This window comes from Phascolarctos cinereus, unplaced genomic scaffold, assembly GCF_003287225.1.
Source record: "Phascolarctos cinereus isolate Bilbo 61053 unplaced genomic scaffold, phaCin_HiC Scaffold_1;HRSCAF=81, whole genome shotgun sequence".
In the NCBI taxonomy this organism is placed as follows: Eukaryota; Metazoa; Chordata; class Mammalia; order Diprotodontia; family Phascolarctidae; genus Phascolarctos; species Phascolarctos cinereus.
In genome coordinates, this window is record NW_027555514.1 from 114,217,787 (window position 1) to 114,235,143 (window position 17,357).

The 17,357-nt window shown below is 40.3% G+C and overlaps 1 protein-coding gene across 3 annotated transcripts in view; it reads right to left on the bottom strand.

Annotated features, from left to right (window-relative positions):
- Positions 1 to 5,681, bottom strand: part of KLHDC10 (kelch domain containing 10) — a 62,825-nt gene extending 57,144 nt beyond the window's left edge. For 2 of the 3 annotated variants that reach the window (XM_021002343.2, XM_021002342.2), the window contains exon 1: positions 5,380 to 5,681. In XM_021002343.2, the coding sequence (XP_020858002.1) occupies positions 5,380 to 5,539 (160 nt within the window). In that variant the 5' untranslated portion in view covers positions 5,540 to 5,681. The remainder of the gene's footprint in view (positions 1 to 5,379) is intronic. The other variant, XM_021002345.2, reaches the window with a different exon arrangement.
- Between the last annotated feature and the right edge of the window lie 11,676 nt (positions 5,682 to 17,357).

Here is a 17,357-nt window from a genome sequence, read left to right on the forward strand (position 1 = left end):
GCCAAGAAAAGTTATGTATTCAAAGAACTCTTAGAATTAGAAAGGGCCTTAGATATCTAACCCAATCCTTTCATTTTGGAGATGAGTCCCAGACAGGTTCTCCCCACTCCAGTCCATCATCCCCTCAGCTCCCAGTGATATTCCTAAAGCACATTTCTGATCATATCTCTGACCCATGCCACTACCACTACCACTACCACCTCCTCCCCCATCCCAATAAATTTATTTTAATAGTTTCCTATTACCTTCAGGATCAAATATAAAATCCTGAACGCTTTCCTTCTTCACCTCTGCCTCCTGGCTTCCTTGGAGTCTCATCTAAAATCCCACCCTCTGCAAGGAATCTTTCCCCATCCTCCTTACAGCCAGTACCTCCCCTGAGATCGCTTCCAATTGACCCTGTATGTATCTTGTATGTACATAGTTGTTTCCATGTTGAAGCTCCTGTTAGAATAGGAACTCCCTGAGGGCAAAAACTGTTTGTCTTTCTTTGTATCCCCAGTGCTTAGCATAGTGCCTGACACGCAGTAAGAGCTTCATAAAAGCTTGCTGACTGAGACTTGTCCAAGACTACACAGCTAATTAGTGTCAAAAACCAAGCATGGAACCTAGGTAGCAAGATTCCTAGATTCCAATGTTTTTCAATACACTGAAGATCCAAGTCTTGGGATCTTGGTTCTGTATCTTTGGATCTTCTGCTTGTTTTACAAACTAGCTGTCCTCTGTAAGTTATTAAAGATTTCTTTAAAAACCAAAACTTGGAAAACCTAAAACAATTTTCATGATTGCTTAAATGAGAGCAGGGAAAGGATTAGTGAACTGAATTTTATTTCAGACATGATAGAGCTGAAGAAGTTATGACAATAATCATGCCACAACAACAAACTATAATGGGAAATGATAGTGTATTAGAAAGAACACTGGATTTAAATCCTAGCTCTGCCATTTACTACCTTGAGAAAGTCACAAACTTATCTTGACCTGGGTCCTCATCTTTAAAATGAGGGGGGTACACTGAATGATTTCTAATATCCCTTCCAGCTCTAAATCTAGAAATCTGTGAACCCTAAGCATACTTAAATACAATTTATGGCTAAACTCAAATAAAATAATGTTTATCTAACATGTTTACTGACATTTCCTGAATAGTGATGCTACATGGTATTTACATGTAAAAGATAAACACTACTTAAGTGACCAATTAATGTTACTTTTACAAAGCTAAACAAAATTTGTTTGTTTTCACTTTATTAGTTCTTCACTATCTAAAATCAATGTCAACACCCCCGCCAAATATCATAGATCTTATTTATGAATCACAGAGATCCTAGAGTCCCTAACCCACCCCCAAAAATCAAGGGCTGAAACTCCCTGGGTTCTACCATTCCAGTCTTCTACTATGTACCCTCCAATACCCCTAAAAGGTTCTTGAATCTTGAATTCTATCATCACAACTCCTGGCGCCATGTGTCCTGGGTGCCAGAGGGCTTAAAGTAGAAAAATTTCAGACCATAATGCTACCGGTTTGGAAAAAAAAGGTTAACACATGAGAACTGCTTCTAGATTCTCAGTTTTTTGGAATGTTGGGGAAGAGGAATAGGATAGGGTGAGAGAGGAGCTAAATCAGAGACCCTACTCCCTAGACACTCTTAAAAAATGACTAAAAGAGGGGCAGCTAGGTGGCAAAGTGGATAGAGCACCGAGCCTGGAGTTCAAATCAGGCCTCAGACCAGACACTTGATCCTGGGCAAGTCACTTACCCCAACTGCTTCACAAAAAAAAAAAAGACTAAGAGCAAATTTAACTTAAAGGCCAGCCTTGGTATCGTTTTTATGAAAAACAAAACAGACACCAGGCTGTCAACAGCATATACATTAAAATTTAAACAATACAGAAGATTAGCACGACCTACAAGCAAAACTGACAGATTCATGAAATGTTCCATATTTCTATAATAAAAATTACATTAGTACCTAAATTAATTTACTTATTCAGTGCCATGCCAAACTACCAAAGGATTACTTTACAGAAAAAGAAAAAAGAAAAATTCATCTGGAGGAATAAAATATCAAGAATCTCAAGGGAAATAATTAAAAAAGTGGGAAGAAAGGTAGTCTAGCAGTACCAGATCTCAAAATATACTTTCTACAAAGAAATAATTCTCAAAACAATTTGGTACGGCTTAAAAAACATAGCAATTAGTAAAAGAGATGAGGCACAAAACATACAGAAGCAAATAAACCTAATAAGCTAGTGTTCAATTAAATCCAAAGACTCCAGCTACTGGGATAAGGTCTTTTGATGAAAACTGCTGGGAAAACATCACTCTAGTTGGAAATTAGGTTTAAACTAATACCTCATACTATATACCAAGGTTAGCTTCAAATGAATACATGACATAGATATAGAAGGTCACATCATAAAATATTAGAGGTACAAGGAAGAAAATTATCTTCCAAATACATGACTAGGAGAAGAGTTTATAACCAAACAAGGGACAGAGAGATCACAGAAGACAAAATGGATAATTTTTATTATATAAAATTTAAAAACTTTTGTACAAACAAATCACAAATAGATAAAATTAGAAGGGAACCAGTCAACTGAGGTGAAAAAAAATCTTTGAAGCAAGTTTCTCTGAGGAGGGTCTCATTTCCTAGCTATATAAGAAACTGATTAAATTTATAATAATAGCCAATTTATAAGACTAGAGACCTGATTGATAAATGGTTCAAGGATATCAACAGGCAGTTCTTAAGGGAAGAAATCCAAAGTATCTATAACCATATGAAAAAATGTTACAAATCACTAATAATTTGAGAAATGAAAATTTCTCCAAGCATCTTTAAGGTTCCACCATCACACACACTGGCAAAAATGACAAAAAAAAGAATATGACAAAAGTCAGAGTGGTGGCTGAGAGAAAAAAGGCACACTGATGCACTGCTGGTGGAGCTGTTAATTGGTTCCGACATTATGGAAAACAATCTGAAATTATGTACCAAATTTACTAAACGGTGCATTCCCTTTGACTCAGTGATACCACTGTTATGTCTATATATCCCAAAGAGATCAAAGAAAGAGGAAAAAGTCCTTCATATAGAAAAACATGTATAGTAGCTCTTTGTGTAGTGGCAAAGATCTGGAAACTAAGAAAGTATCTATAGAATGGGGACCAGATGAACACATTCATTATGGTGTATGAACGTAAAGGAACAACATTGTGGTATAAAGAAAAGACAAATGCGATGGTTTCAGAGATACCTGAGAAGACTTGTTTGAACTGATACAGAAAGAAGTGAACAAAAAAAGTTATACTATAATATCAATGGTACAAAAATAAACAGTTCTGAAAAGACTTAAGAACTCTTATCAATACAATGATAACCACTGATTCTAAACATCTGATGATAAAGAATGCTGCCCACCTCAAATATGCAGAATGAGAAACATATTTTTGGACGTGGACAATGTGGGAATTTGTTTTGACTAAGCTTATATGATACAAGGGTTTTTATATTATATATATGTGTATGTGTATATATACACATACACATATATATATTTTTAAGGAGAAAAGTGAAGGAAAAATAATAAATGCTTGATAATTTTTAAAAAAATTTTTTTAATGTTTTAAAGAAAGCAAGTCCTCAATCTCTCCTCAACACTACAGTCTCCCCCACCCCACCCCCACACCAAAAAAAAAAAACAAAAAACAAAAAACCACCAACCCATCCCTTTTGTTTCATGGGACCAAAGGCTTAAAAATCCAAATACCAAATGGTAACATATCCATGTAAATAATAACCTACATTTATATAACACCTACTCTGTAAGAGGTACTGTGCTAAGTGATTTTCAAATATTATCTCATTTGTCATCATTATCCCCATTTTACAGATAAGGAAACTGAGACAAATAGAGGCTAAGTGACTTGCCCAGGGTCTCACAGCTAGTACATATATGAGGCTGGATTATAAATTACATCTTTCTGATTCTATCCACTGCACAACCCACATGCCTCAATGCTTAATGCTTCTGGGTCTGTTTCCTCATTTGCAAAATAAAGAGTTGGATAAAACGATATCTGAGATCTTTTACAACTCTAAATGTACAATCTGAGGCTGAATATGAATCAGGTCTTCCTGACTCTAAGCCCAGTTCTCTACCAACCGACCCACCTACCTGCCTCCTTAATTAGTTCAAAGTATAAAAATCAGATCCTTCTCTTTTGAATGGATAGGTATTAAAGATCCAAAGTGCCAGAAAAAAAGCCTAGCAGAGAGGCTCAAGAGGGAAAGTGAACAGCAAGGACTGAAAAGAAGCAAGGAAAACTTGGAAGTCTTTACTGATTTCAATTCTTCTCCTGCCCCCCATCTTCATCTTTGGGGAACAATTAGAAGTTATGCCAAAGGTATTTCACATCCTGAAAGCCTCAATACCTGGAACTTCTGAGGGAATCACCACTGGAATTAGTCATTCAATTTGTAAAATACTAGTCATAACACTGTGCATCCTTCAAAACTAAACCTGTCCTGTTAATTAAAAAACTACCAATATAACACCTTCAGACTTTATTCCTACCTACTTTTACCTCAATTCAACTAGAACTTTACCACTGTTTTGCTCGTGAATTTTACAATGCATTAAGTTATCCCGTAAAAGGCTAAAATAGTATTGTGCAATCCAATATTTGATAACAATAAATCTTTTAAAGTCTTTAACAGATGTTCCACTGAATCATACCATCTTAGGATGTCTGCACAAAAACCATCTAATTTAAAATTCAAAAGGATAAATTCAAGCAACAAAGGTTTGTTTGTTTTCTGGGGGGAGGGACAGAGAAGGAAGTTTACACTGAATGTTAACCGTTTTTGACTGAATCTCAAGCGTGTCTCTAAGTGAAAACCCAAAGAAAAGCTTTTCTTTCCTCCAAAATCTAACGACATCAGTGATCCTTCGACCTTTTTCCAGAGTGCAATTTGTCCTTGATCACGCGGAAATACCAATTACAGAAACGGACCTATTCGAGACTTCTAGATAAGGAAGAGAAGCTTTCCCGGAACTTCTGAATCCTTTCTTCCGTCTCAACACACCTTACCCTAAACATATGCCCATCTGGAAGAACCGCTCCTGGGAACGCTCTTCCCTATCCCCAGTTAATACTAACGCCCTTTCTGGAGTGACTTCCCACCACCGGGGGCCAACCCTGCAGAGAGGAAGGAGTTGACAAACAAAAAAGAAAAGTCAGAGTTCTCGGGGACGCCGAGGCCTCCGCTACGCAGCAAAACGCCAGCCCCGTGCAGAGCGCCCGCCGCCCCGAAAGCCCTCGGCTCGGGGGGACGCGCCTGCCCTCCCGGAGACCGCTCCGAGGCTCACCTGGCAGGTGCGGCGGCCCGCACAGCTTCACGAAGCGGTTGAGCAGCCCCGCGCCGCGGCCCCCACCCCCGCCACCGCCGCCGCCTCCGCCGCCGCCGCCGGCCCCCGCGGTGCCCCCTCCTCGCCGGCGGTTTCCGTCCCAACCTTGGGCCGCCGACATGACTCGTTGTTTCCGCTCGCGAACGGCCCAGCTCCGTCCCGGCCGCTCCTCAGCCGGCACAGCCGGTGAGGAGTAATCCTTCCTAGGCTCCTTCTCCGGGGACTGGGATAGAACGGAAAGGGAAAGGACGGGGACAGACGAATCTCGCCAGTGGCCAATAGCCGATGGCCCCGGCGAAGGCAACCAATAGAAGGCCGCGTTCTTGGCAGGCGGAAAGGGGAGACGTGGTAACCATAGCTATGGCAAGAAAGAAAAAAAGTAGAAGGGGGGGGAGAGGGGAAGGAAAAGACAAGAGCAAGCACACCCTAAGCTCATCTACCCGGCTTGGGTCGCCAGCGCGGCTGCGGCTCCTGAGAAATCGATCCAAAGCCAGGAAAAGCCAACTCTGACAGAGTTAGGGAGGACGCGCAGCCCACTCACCTTACGCTTGTTATTAAGTAGTTTTTCAAACGTGTACCACCCTTCGTGACCCATTTGGAGTTTTATGGCAGAGATACTGGAGTGGTTTGCCATTTCCTTCTCCAGCTCGTTTAGTAAATGAGTAACTAAGACAGAGTTAAGTGACTCGACCAGGGTCACACAACTAGGACATGTCTGAGGTCAGATTTGAACTAGGGAAGATGAGGCTTCCTGGTTCCAGGCCCAGCAGTCTATCCACTGTGCTAATCAGCTGTCCCATACAATCAAAATCGAAAGCCGTTACTGCAAGGAAATATTAGTCTCAATCCACCATATTTTCCTTGGCTGGCTGGCAATGGTGGTGGTGTTCCCTAAAAATATTTTAAATGGGCCTCGTGGTTGAGGTTACAAAGAACTGTGGGAAACAATGCAGTCTGGTGTTTAAAATATGTACGTGAGAAGTGGTGTTCCCTGGTTCTATGGGGAACACCACTCCACCACCAGCTCTTCATTAGGCCCTTCTATAATTCAATATGAGCCACTTAGATAAAATAGTATGCCATTATGAATTGCTCAAAGCTTAAAAGACAGTGTTTCAAGTAAGCCTAATCAGATTAATAATCGCATTTTGTGGTGGCAAAGAACTGGAAATTTAAGGGATGCCTATCAATTAGGGAATGGCTGAACATTGCAGTATATACTTGTGATGGAATACTATTAAGCTATAAGAAATGATGAGCAAGATGCTTTCAGAAAAATACTTAGGAAGACTTACATGAACTGATGTTGAGTGAAATGAGCAGAACCAGGAGAACATTATACACAGTAACAGCCACATTGTTCGATGTATGACTTTGATAGACTTGACTCTTCTCGGCAACGCAAGGATTTAAAACAACTCCAAAAGACTCATGATGGAAAATGCTATCCACATCCAAAGAAAGAACTATGGAGTCAATGCATATGGAAGCATACTATTTGCTCACCTTTTATTTTGTTGTTTTATTTTACTGCTTCATTCTCGTGGTTCGTCCCATCAGTTCTAATTCTTCTTTTTACATCAAGACTAATGGGAAAATATGCTTAATGTGAATGCATAAGTAGAGCCTATATGAGATTGCATGCTGTCTTGGGGAAGGGGGAGGAGAGGATGGGGGACAAAATTTTAAACTCAAAATCTTATGGAAGTAAATGTTGAAAACTAAAAATAAATAAATTTTAAAATAGCTCAAAAATAAAGAACTATAATGTTTTCAAAGCATTCTCCACAATCCTGTGTGGTAAGTAGTACAAATGTCCATTTTGAGAAAATTGAGGCTCACATTAACGAGGTTTGCCCATGGTCACACAGCTAGTACATTTTTAGAGGCAGGGAGTTGAATTTATGGCTCTCTTGGCTCCCAAGTTCAAGGCTCTTTTTCCCAAAATCAAGGCTTCTTAACCTGGAGTCAGTCCTTGAAGTTGTTTGTTTGCATGCTTGTTTGTTGTGGGGGGAATTATGTTTTGACAACTGTATTTCAACATAATTGGTTTCCTTTTTCAATATTCACTTTAGAACGTTATTCTGAGAAGGGGGTCGGGTTTCATCAGACCAGGACTGCCAAAGAGAACTATGGTCCAAAAAAATTTAAGAACCACTCCAATCCACTATATACTCCTGGCTCATATGGGAGAAGGGAGGCCCCAAGTCACCATTTATTATTTAAATATAAATGGATCCCGAGATTGATCAGTGGAGTTCTCTGATCAAATCAATGAGCTCACCAATCAGGGATAAGTGGCTTGGCCAGAGTCACACAGCTAGTAAGTGTCTGAGGTCAGATGTGAACTCCAGTCTGCCTGACTTTGGGGCTGGTGCTCTATCTACTTCCCCACCTCGCTTCCCCTGTTTGGGATCTTTGTGTCTAGCACTCAGTAAATGCTTAATTACTCATTGATTGATTATCCATATCTCTCCTCAAAGAAAATATGGATTGGGATGTGGGACCAAGATGGTAGAGTGAGAGTGATGAGGATGGGATCTGGACCGCAAAAAGGAAAAACTCTGGAAACCTGGAAAAATGGAAAAGAAATGATACAGAAGAAAGAATTGGAAAGGGAATAAACAGCTTGGCACAAGAGGTATAAAACCTTGCCCAAGTAACAAACTCTTTGAAAACTCAAGTGGACCAAATAGAAGCCAATAACTCCATGAGGGTATAAGAAATGTTAAAATGAAATCAAAAGGGAAGAAGAAGAAGAAGAAGGAGGAGGAGGAGGAGGAGGAGGAGGAGGAGGATGTAAGGTATCTCATAGCAAAAACAATCCACCTGGAAAATAGATTGAAGAGAAAAAAAATTAAGCGTCATAAGAACTATCTGAAAGCCACTACCAAAAACAAACAAACAAAAAAAAGAGCCTGGGCATTCTATTTCAAGAAGTCTTAAAAGAAAACTGCTCAGATCTCTTAGAACCAGAGGGCAAATCAGAAATAGAGAGAATCCACTGGTGACCTCCTGGAAGAAACCCCAAAATAAAAACTCCTAGGAACATCATAGCCAAAATCCAGAGCTTTTAAATCAAAGAAAAAAAAATTTCTGCCAGTAGCTAGAAAGAAAAAATTTAAGTACCAAAGAGCCGCAGGCAGGATCACACACAATTTAGCAGCCACCACAACAAAGAAGAGAATTTGCAATATGATATTCTGGAAGACAAAAGGATATGGGGCTTACAGCCAAGACTTAACTTACACAGAAAAATTGAGTATAATGCTATAGGGGAAAAAAATGGGTATTTAATGAAATAGAGAACTTCCAATCATTCCTGATAAAAAGACCAACACTGTGGAGAAACTTTGAAGTACAAACACAGGAGTAAAGGAAAACATTTTAAAAATGGGGGGAAAGGAGAGATGGGGAGAAAATTTAGAAATAAAAATCTTGTGGAAGTGAATGTTGAAAACTAAAAGTAATTAAATTAATTGACAAAAAAAATTTTTTTAAAAAAGGTAAACATGAAAGAACCATGATAAAGGATTAAGGATAAACTGCTCACATTCAAATATGGAGAGATGAAACGTGTCCCCTCTGATTCCTATCATCATCAAGGTTCACAGTCCAATTAGACAAGGCCTGGAAGTGGTTCTATTATGTCTTGAAAATCTTAAGAATAGAAAGAAAGGAAGAGGAATGCTTTGGGCTGGATGGGGTGGAGAATGGTGGAGGGAGGGAAGGGATAAGATTAGGGGAAATTATCTGATAAAATCCTGGTGTACGAGTAAACATCTGTTTGAACCAGGAGGAAGAGGTTAAGAGGAGTGGCTGACACCTGATCAGGTCAAAAGAAGGAATGCATGTGTGTACACACACACACACACACACACACAGCTGAGAATGGAAATATATTTTACTCAACAGTGAAATAAGAGGGAAAAGGGGAGAAGGGGGAGGGGGAATTAGAGGGAGAGTAGATTAATAGAGGGATTAGGCCTAAGCAAAGCAAACTCTAAGGATATACAAAAATATCTATAGCTCTTTTTCAGTTGGCAAAAAATGGGAACCTGAGAGGATGCACATAAATTGCAGAATGGATAAACAAAGTATGGTATATAAATGTGAAGGAGTACTATTGTGAAGAACTCTTATCAGCATAATGACCAACCAGGATTCCAGAAAGACTAATGATGATACAGGCTCCCTACTTTCTGATAGGGAGGTGAAGGACTCAGAATGCAGAATGAGACAAATTTTTTTAGGATGTGTCTGATGTGGACATTTCTTTTGATTAACTATACATGTGTCTAACGGACTTCGTTTTTCTTGCATTCTCAATGGGGGTATAAGAGATTGAGTTAAGAGGTTAAGAAGGTAGATTTTGTCTGATTAAAATATATATATATGCATGTATATGATGGGGTGATGGAAGCTGGACCCCTAAAAGGAAAAGAACATGTCTTTGAAAATAACCCAGTCCCTGAATTCTTCATATATTTCAACAGCCCAGATCACTAGCATCTTGACCAAGACATCTGGACCACCTAGATACTCAACAGTCCTTTCACAGTGCTCTTGGCCTACCTCAAGCTATTTACCACTTCTTAATCCCATCTTCATATTTTCACTGTTGCACCTGGCCCACCCCAGGCTACTTACCAGTCCTTGACCCCATCCAGATCTTTTCACTGTCCCTTTTGTGTACATAAGTATCATTCTCATCTCAGTTAAGTTGCTAATTCCCTAAGAATCTCAACCTCTACTATTGTTATTTGACTGGAAGAAGATTTGAGCGTCTGAATTCTTTCCAGGCGGATACCACCCTGTGCCCTGCCATTTCGGGGTTCCCAGCAACCCCAAACTGCATCATTTTTGGTAACCTATACGGGGATCGAACTCAAAACCTTGGCATTATCAGCCTTCCTAGGTGCTTGGAGAGTGACCTCAACTGCAGAGTGAGAAAGGGATAGAGAGGAGGCTTATATACCTTCTGATCTTGACTTGAGGAGGGCCACCAAAATGATGCAGTTTGGGGTTGCTGGGAACCCTGAAATGTTAGGGCACAGGGTGGAGTCTGCCTGGAAAGAATTCACACACTCAAACTGTCTTCCAAAGTGACAAGGTTTGTTGTAAATACAATAGTAGCTGTCAAGATTCCTAGTGAATCTGCAACTTAATGGGGGTGAGAATGATACTTACATACAAAAAAGGGACAGTGAAAAGATCTGGATGGGATTAAGGAATGGTAAGTAGCCTGGGGTGGGCAAGCACTGTGAAAGGATTGTCAAGTATCTAGATGGGCTGGGATGGGCCAGATGCCTTGGTGAAATACCAGTGATCTGGGCTACTGAAATGTATGGGAAAATTCAGGGACTGTTTTGCTTTCAAAGACATGGTCTTTTCCTTTTAAGGGTCCAGCTCCCAACACCCCATCATAGATATATGTATTGTTTATATATATTTATATATATGTATATGTATATATGTGTGTGTGTGTGTGTGTGTGTGTGTGTGTGTGTGTATATATATATATATACATATATATATATATAAACTCCCTCTCAGATTTTTATGTGTTAGAAATAGACTTGACACCAAAAATTTAGTATCAAAATTTATTATAAAGAAAGTCCAGAGGATTTAGACGTTTCTGGCCAGAAGCGGGCTCCACCCCTCTTCAGGAGGGGTGGGCCCTGAGTGTAAGGGCAAGTGTGCTTTTATGCAGTTGAATTTGGGCACGAAACCTCCCAGGCCGGGATTGGTCCATCCCTTCCCAGACCACACCCCTCCTAACATGTTTCCCCTTGACATGCTCAAGTATGTTCCCCCTCCCCTGGTCATACATCCCATGACTCGTTAATGAGGCTCCAATTTTATGCGGGGTGTGTCAGATAATAGTAATGAAGCTCATTAAGCAGGCGCACTAGCACTTTTCAGGTGTCTTCAGGTTGACCCCAACTGGTCTGAGCTGGCTTGACCCTTATCTTGATTTGGGGGTCTTCTTGGAACAATCCATTTACTTCCTATTGGTCAAGCCCAGACCACCTACAGTGTACCACTTCCTGGGACCTTTGTTCTTTAAATCTCTGCATTATTCTCTTTCTCTGTGGAAATTTAACCTTTACCTGACTCTCACAGTATGTATGTGTGTTTGTGTGATGTTTCTATAGATAATGAAAACTTGTGAATTCTGATCAAAACAATGACCAGTCACCTTTTTTTTTGGTTGCTTTTTTGGTGAGGCAATCGGGGTTAAATGACTTGCCCAGGGTCACTCAGCTAATAAGTCCAACCACAATTCTCGATGATTCCTAATGAAACATGCTGCCCATCTCCCAGTAGAGAGGTGATGGACTCCAAGTAGATGGAGACTTTTTTTTAAGACAGTTACAGGTATATGGAGGGTGGCAAGAGACGAATAGATTGCCACAACCCATCCAGGAACAATGACAGAGTTTATCTGATTATGGTTCATCTGTTAATGACTGCTCTAGAACCAGAAGAGGGGAGAAGGAAAGTGAAGATAACAAAAGAATAGAGAGTAAAGTGAAACACAGCTTTCCTAAAATGTAGTTCCCTGGAGGTACTCTCTAATCTTGGCAGCTGCTGCTGTTTGTCCTTCCTTCTCAAAGTGGACTGTGGCATCAGACACACAAGGGAAATGGATTTGAGGGAGGGCTGTGCAAAGTTACCAGCCTCACTTTCATCTCCACAGCTATCTGGATCCAGTGCCAGATAGGACAACTGAAGATGGCCCAGGATGTAGTGGGGAACCTTGGCCTTTTCAAGGATAATGGGAATCTTCATTCTGAGGATGCATGATCAGAGGTAGAGTATTCTGGGAATGTGGCCTGAGAGAGAAGCACATGGGGGTTATTTCTGAGCCCATTCCTCCTAGTTAGAGGGGTTGGGTTTCTAAGCAGCATGCCCAATATATGGTACTTAGAGAACAGAAGGGAAAAGGCAAAAAGTGGCCCATAGTCGTCCTCCTAGACAGGCCAGTGCCAAGAGGTGGTTACTCCACCAAGAATCTGTCTTACCAAGATTTCAAGACAACCATTTTACAAGAGATTATCTTTTATTTTGAAAATAAGATGCCAATGGAAATGTTCACCCAACTTTCATGGGAAGAGGTATGAATAATCAAGAGCAGTTTTCAAAAATATACAGTGGCATTCCCTGTATCAATACATTTAACAGAGAGTTGCAAGCAGTCATTTGATGCCTGTGTTACAAACATATTTTTTTATCTGTGCTGGATTTGTCTCCCATTTAGATTCTAAACTCCTAGCATACAGGAAGGTGGTACAGTGGATAGAGTGCTGGGCTGAAGTCAGGAAAACTCATTTGCCTGAGTTCAGATCTGGCCTCAGACAATAATTAGCTGTGTGACCTTGGTAGGTCACTCAACCCTGCTGTCCTCAGTATCCTCATCTGTAAAATGAGCTGGAGAAGGAAATGGCAAAAATGATACTCAGGTCACTTTGCTTAACTTCAGGAAGTACATGTTTTTCTAATGTTTATTTACATTGATCAGCTGTGTTAAAGCTAGTGTATCAATAAAGACAAAAGAGGTAAATTCACAGTAGGGGAGCAAGTGGAGGGATTTATCCAAAGATGTGTCAAAAAATCAAACATTTTTTGGCTTGGTAGTACTTACTATCCTTGAGTGTCAATGTGTTGAGTGAGAAAACAATTGCTAGTTTTCATCAGCCATGACGGTTATGTATTCCACCCATAGGACATTGACCATAGCACTTGCAGTGCCTTAGAGCAACATATAAATCAATAAAAATTGCTGAAAGTGAGCCAATTCTGAGACTGAAAACAGACTGCAAGACAAGAGGCTGAAGACAGTGTTATATACAATTGAAACAGCTTGGAAAATTTTGTGAATGTGATTTCCTTTGCTGGAATTTGGCCCAGTTTATCAGAGCCATAGATACCAAGCAACAAGTCAAGAAGGTCAGGACCCCAGGTTTGAATGTCAGCTCTACCTGAAATTGTTTCCCCAGGCAAAGCATACTGTAGATGTTTAATTTCCCCACATAAAAGGTACAGGTTTTGATGCAAATGAAAATTTACTTCAGCTTTTGAGATTAATTACAAGCACACCCAATGCCTAGGGCCTTTGGGGCATGGATTCAGAATATAAGAGCTGTACTGCAATTAAATTAAATGCAGCAGTTAGACACTCCTATTTTTAAAAAAAGGCGAAAAGAAAAAGCCAAACTACTGTGCCTGTTTAGAAAGGTAGAGAAATTTAATATTCTGCCCTGAAGGTCAATCCACTCCTACTCTTTTGGACTAGAAGGGGGAGCAAATTCCAGAGGGAAGGACCTTCTGTGGAAAATACTTTATTTCTATTTCAAGAAGATCAAATTAGCAGAGTCTTTTTTTAGGAGCATTTCATCATTCTATGTCTAATACAGTTCATTGGAACTATGTGAACTGCACTTGTGACAAAACAGGGGAGTTTTGTGCAAAGTGCTGAGCAGCTCCTTGGCAAAGTTGCTTAATTTAAGGTAATAGCTTTAGAGCTGGGTAAGAATACAGAGGTCATCTAATCCAAATAGCTCAGTTTTACCAACAAAGTGACTTGCCATTTTTGGATTCAGTTGTTTTACTTGTAAAATAACAGTGTTGAACTAAATGTTACAACAAGCACTTAGGGTATTGAACATGTTAAGATAAGCTCTACAATTCTATGATTCCTTGTTCATTTTTTGCATGTGTTCATTAATTCATTCATTATTTGCATGTGTTCTATGTGATCAAGATCAATCTAAGAAGGACCATTACTCCATGACCCGTACTGGAGGGTCAGAGGACCATGAATTGAGAGCTCCAAGGGACTTTAAAGGGCATCTAGTCCAACCCCCCATTTCAAAGATAATGAAACTGAGGTTTAAGATAATGAAACTGAGATTGACTTGTCCAAAGTCACAGAGTTATCAAGTTAAAGAACTATGAAAGGTACTATAGAAAATACCGTAGAAAACTGTCACTGACTGGAATGGTTTCTGTTTCCTTCCATTACTATCAGCCAAACTGAGCTAAAGGAAACAGAACTAGGAGAAAAGAAGAAAAGGAGGTAGGACGGGTGTTCTGGAGGTGTTTACAATCCAACTGCAAAATAGGGTAGACATCAAAACAACAGATTCTACTCTTTCTCTCCTCTCAAGTTCTGATGACACACACATCACTTGGCTATTTTGAGGGACCCAAGAGTTCAACAGGGGTAGCACCAGGTCTAGAATCAGGAAGACTCATCTTCCTGAGTTCCAATCCTACCTCAGATACTTACTAGCTGCGTGACCCTGGGCAAGTCACTTAACCCTATTGACCTCAGTTGCCTCATCTGTAAAATGAGCTGAAGAAGGAAATGGCAAACCACTCCAGTATCTCTGCCAAGAAAAACACAAATGAGGTCATGAAGAGTCAAGACATGACTGAAAAATAAATGAACAACAAACAAGAGCTCAATGACATTGTTCCTCCAACAACTCAATATTGTAAATTCTCCCTCCACATCTCTTCCATCCTTCCCCTTCTCTCCACTCACAGAGCCACCATCTTACTTAAAGTCCTTCCCTCTCTTCCTAATTTGACTCCCTGACTCCAGTGTCTCCCCCTCTACAATCCGTCTTCTACACGCCTGCAAAACTGCTACTCTGACCATGTCACCATTCCTTTGCCCAAAGACTTCATGGGCTCCCTCTTGCATCTGGCATAAAATACAGACTCTTCTGTTTGTCATTTTAATGCCCTTTATAATCTGGCACCAAGCAATCTGTCCAGGATGATTTCACATCTCTCTCTCTCTCCTTCTCTCTTTCTCCTTCTCTCCTGCATTCTTTGTGCCAGCCACACCAGCCTACTTGCTGTTCCCACCAATCCCATTCCTTCTCCTAACCCTTTGCCTTTGTCAGGCTGTCTTTCATGCCTGGAATGTTCTCCCTCCTTCCCTCCATATCCTACAATGCTGACCTTCCTTCAAAGCAGAGCTCCCCTGATTCCAGCAGTTGGTGGTGATCTCTTTAACCAAATATCATGGTATCTTTCTGTGTCCTTTCATCATTCCTGCTTCTGGATATTCCTTCTCTAGACATCACAGTTTATCAGTATCACTCTGAAAAAGATTGCCTCTAGGGTCAAATATAAATTATGCTGTTTGGCACTGAAAGATCTGTATAATCTTTCTGGACTTATTTCACATTTACAGCCCTGAGCACTATAATCTGGTCCACCTGCTAGGCTGCTCTGTGTGCGCAACATTCCCTTTCCCATTTCTGTACCTTTCTATGGGCTGTCCCGTTATGCCTAGACTAGACCTTCTTCTTAACTTCAACCTCTTAGAATCACTAACTTTCTTCAAGCCTTGAGAGCCACCTACTCTATGAAGCTTCTCCTGATGGTATCCCCTTTTTGTCTTTACTGATCTATATACAGCTTGTTCCCTCCACCCCACTTCAAGTAGAATTAAAACTCCTTGAGGGTAGGGATCATTTAATTTTTGATTTAGTATCCTCAGCATTTAAAACATTTTCTAGGGGCAGCTAGGTGGCGCAGTGGATAGAGCTCAGGCCTTAGAGTCAGGAGGATCTGAGTTCAAATATGACCTTAGACACTTAACACTTACTAGCTGTGTGACCCTGGGCAAGTCACTTAACCCTGATTGCCTCACCAAAATAAAACAAAACAAAAAAAATCACATTTCCTAGAACATAATAGGCAGCTAGGTGGCATAGTGAATAGAATGCTGGACCCGGACCTGGAACAGGGAGGAAGTGAGATCAAATCCAGGTTCAGATACAAGCTGTGTGACCCTGGGTGAGTTACTAAACTTTTGGCAGCCTCAAGATAAGCACTGTTCAATTTCAAAAAAAAAAAATGTAATCTTGCTCACTCTCTTCCTCCTATTCAATTCTGATTTAATCAAGAAACACTTATTAAAAGCACCTACTATTGTACCAGACATTGGGGATACAAGACAAAAAACAGTCCCTGCTCACAATGAGCTCACAATCTAATGGGGAAACATTCAAACAATTATATATAAACGAGACACATACAGCATAAGTGAAGAGATAGGAAATAAAGACAAAATGAAAACCTCCTCATCCGCAGCTCAAGAACCCAAGAACTCAAGGGTGTGCTGGTAAATGTTTCACAACTCTCTCTCTTTATATATACATTATATATATATATATATATATATATATATATACATATATATATATATTATACACAAACACACATACACACACATATATGCATATGTGTGTGTGCTACAGCTATCCAAAAATAACACTCAGAGATTTTCTAGGTATAAAGTGAAAGATTTATTACGTTCTCGAGACAAGCTGGCATCCGCTTCATCCAGCAGTCTGAGCTAAGCGAGGCAAGGCTCAAAGGCCAGGACAAAGGTTATATAGCACTAACACAGAGATACCCACCCACCACTGGCTTTGAATTCCCATTGGACAGGAATTTCAGTCTTACAATCTAAAACTAGAAAATCTACCCCAGAAACAAGGAATCTCATTATAATACTACCAATCTTAGCTATTTTATCCTTTTTAGTAATTAGCCATTACCTAATGCTCATATAACTAGGAACCAGAAACTTAGGCCCATTCAGGCTACTATAACCAACCTTGAGTTTGTAACAGTCTAATAAATTGCTACACTCAGTCCATGTGAGAGATCTCACATTGTTTACATTGTTTCACTCAGTTAAAAAAAACCAGTCTTGACAAAAGTTTGCAAAAGTAGAGATCTCTTCATTGACTTTCTCGAGAAAGTGCACCCCCATGCTGCCTCAGCTGCCCCGAGTGTTCGAGTGCTCTTTGTTCAAGGCAAGACTACGTAGACCCCCAAGGTAGCAGCCCACCCTAACCCCCTTCCCGTGGGCTCACTGACTGAGCCTCAGGTATACAATCTAT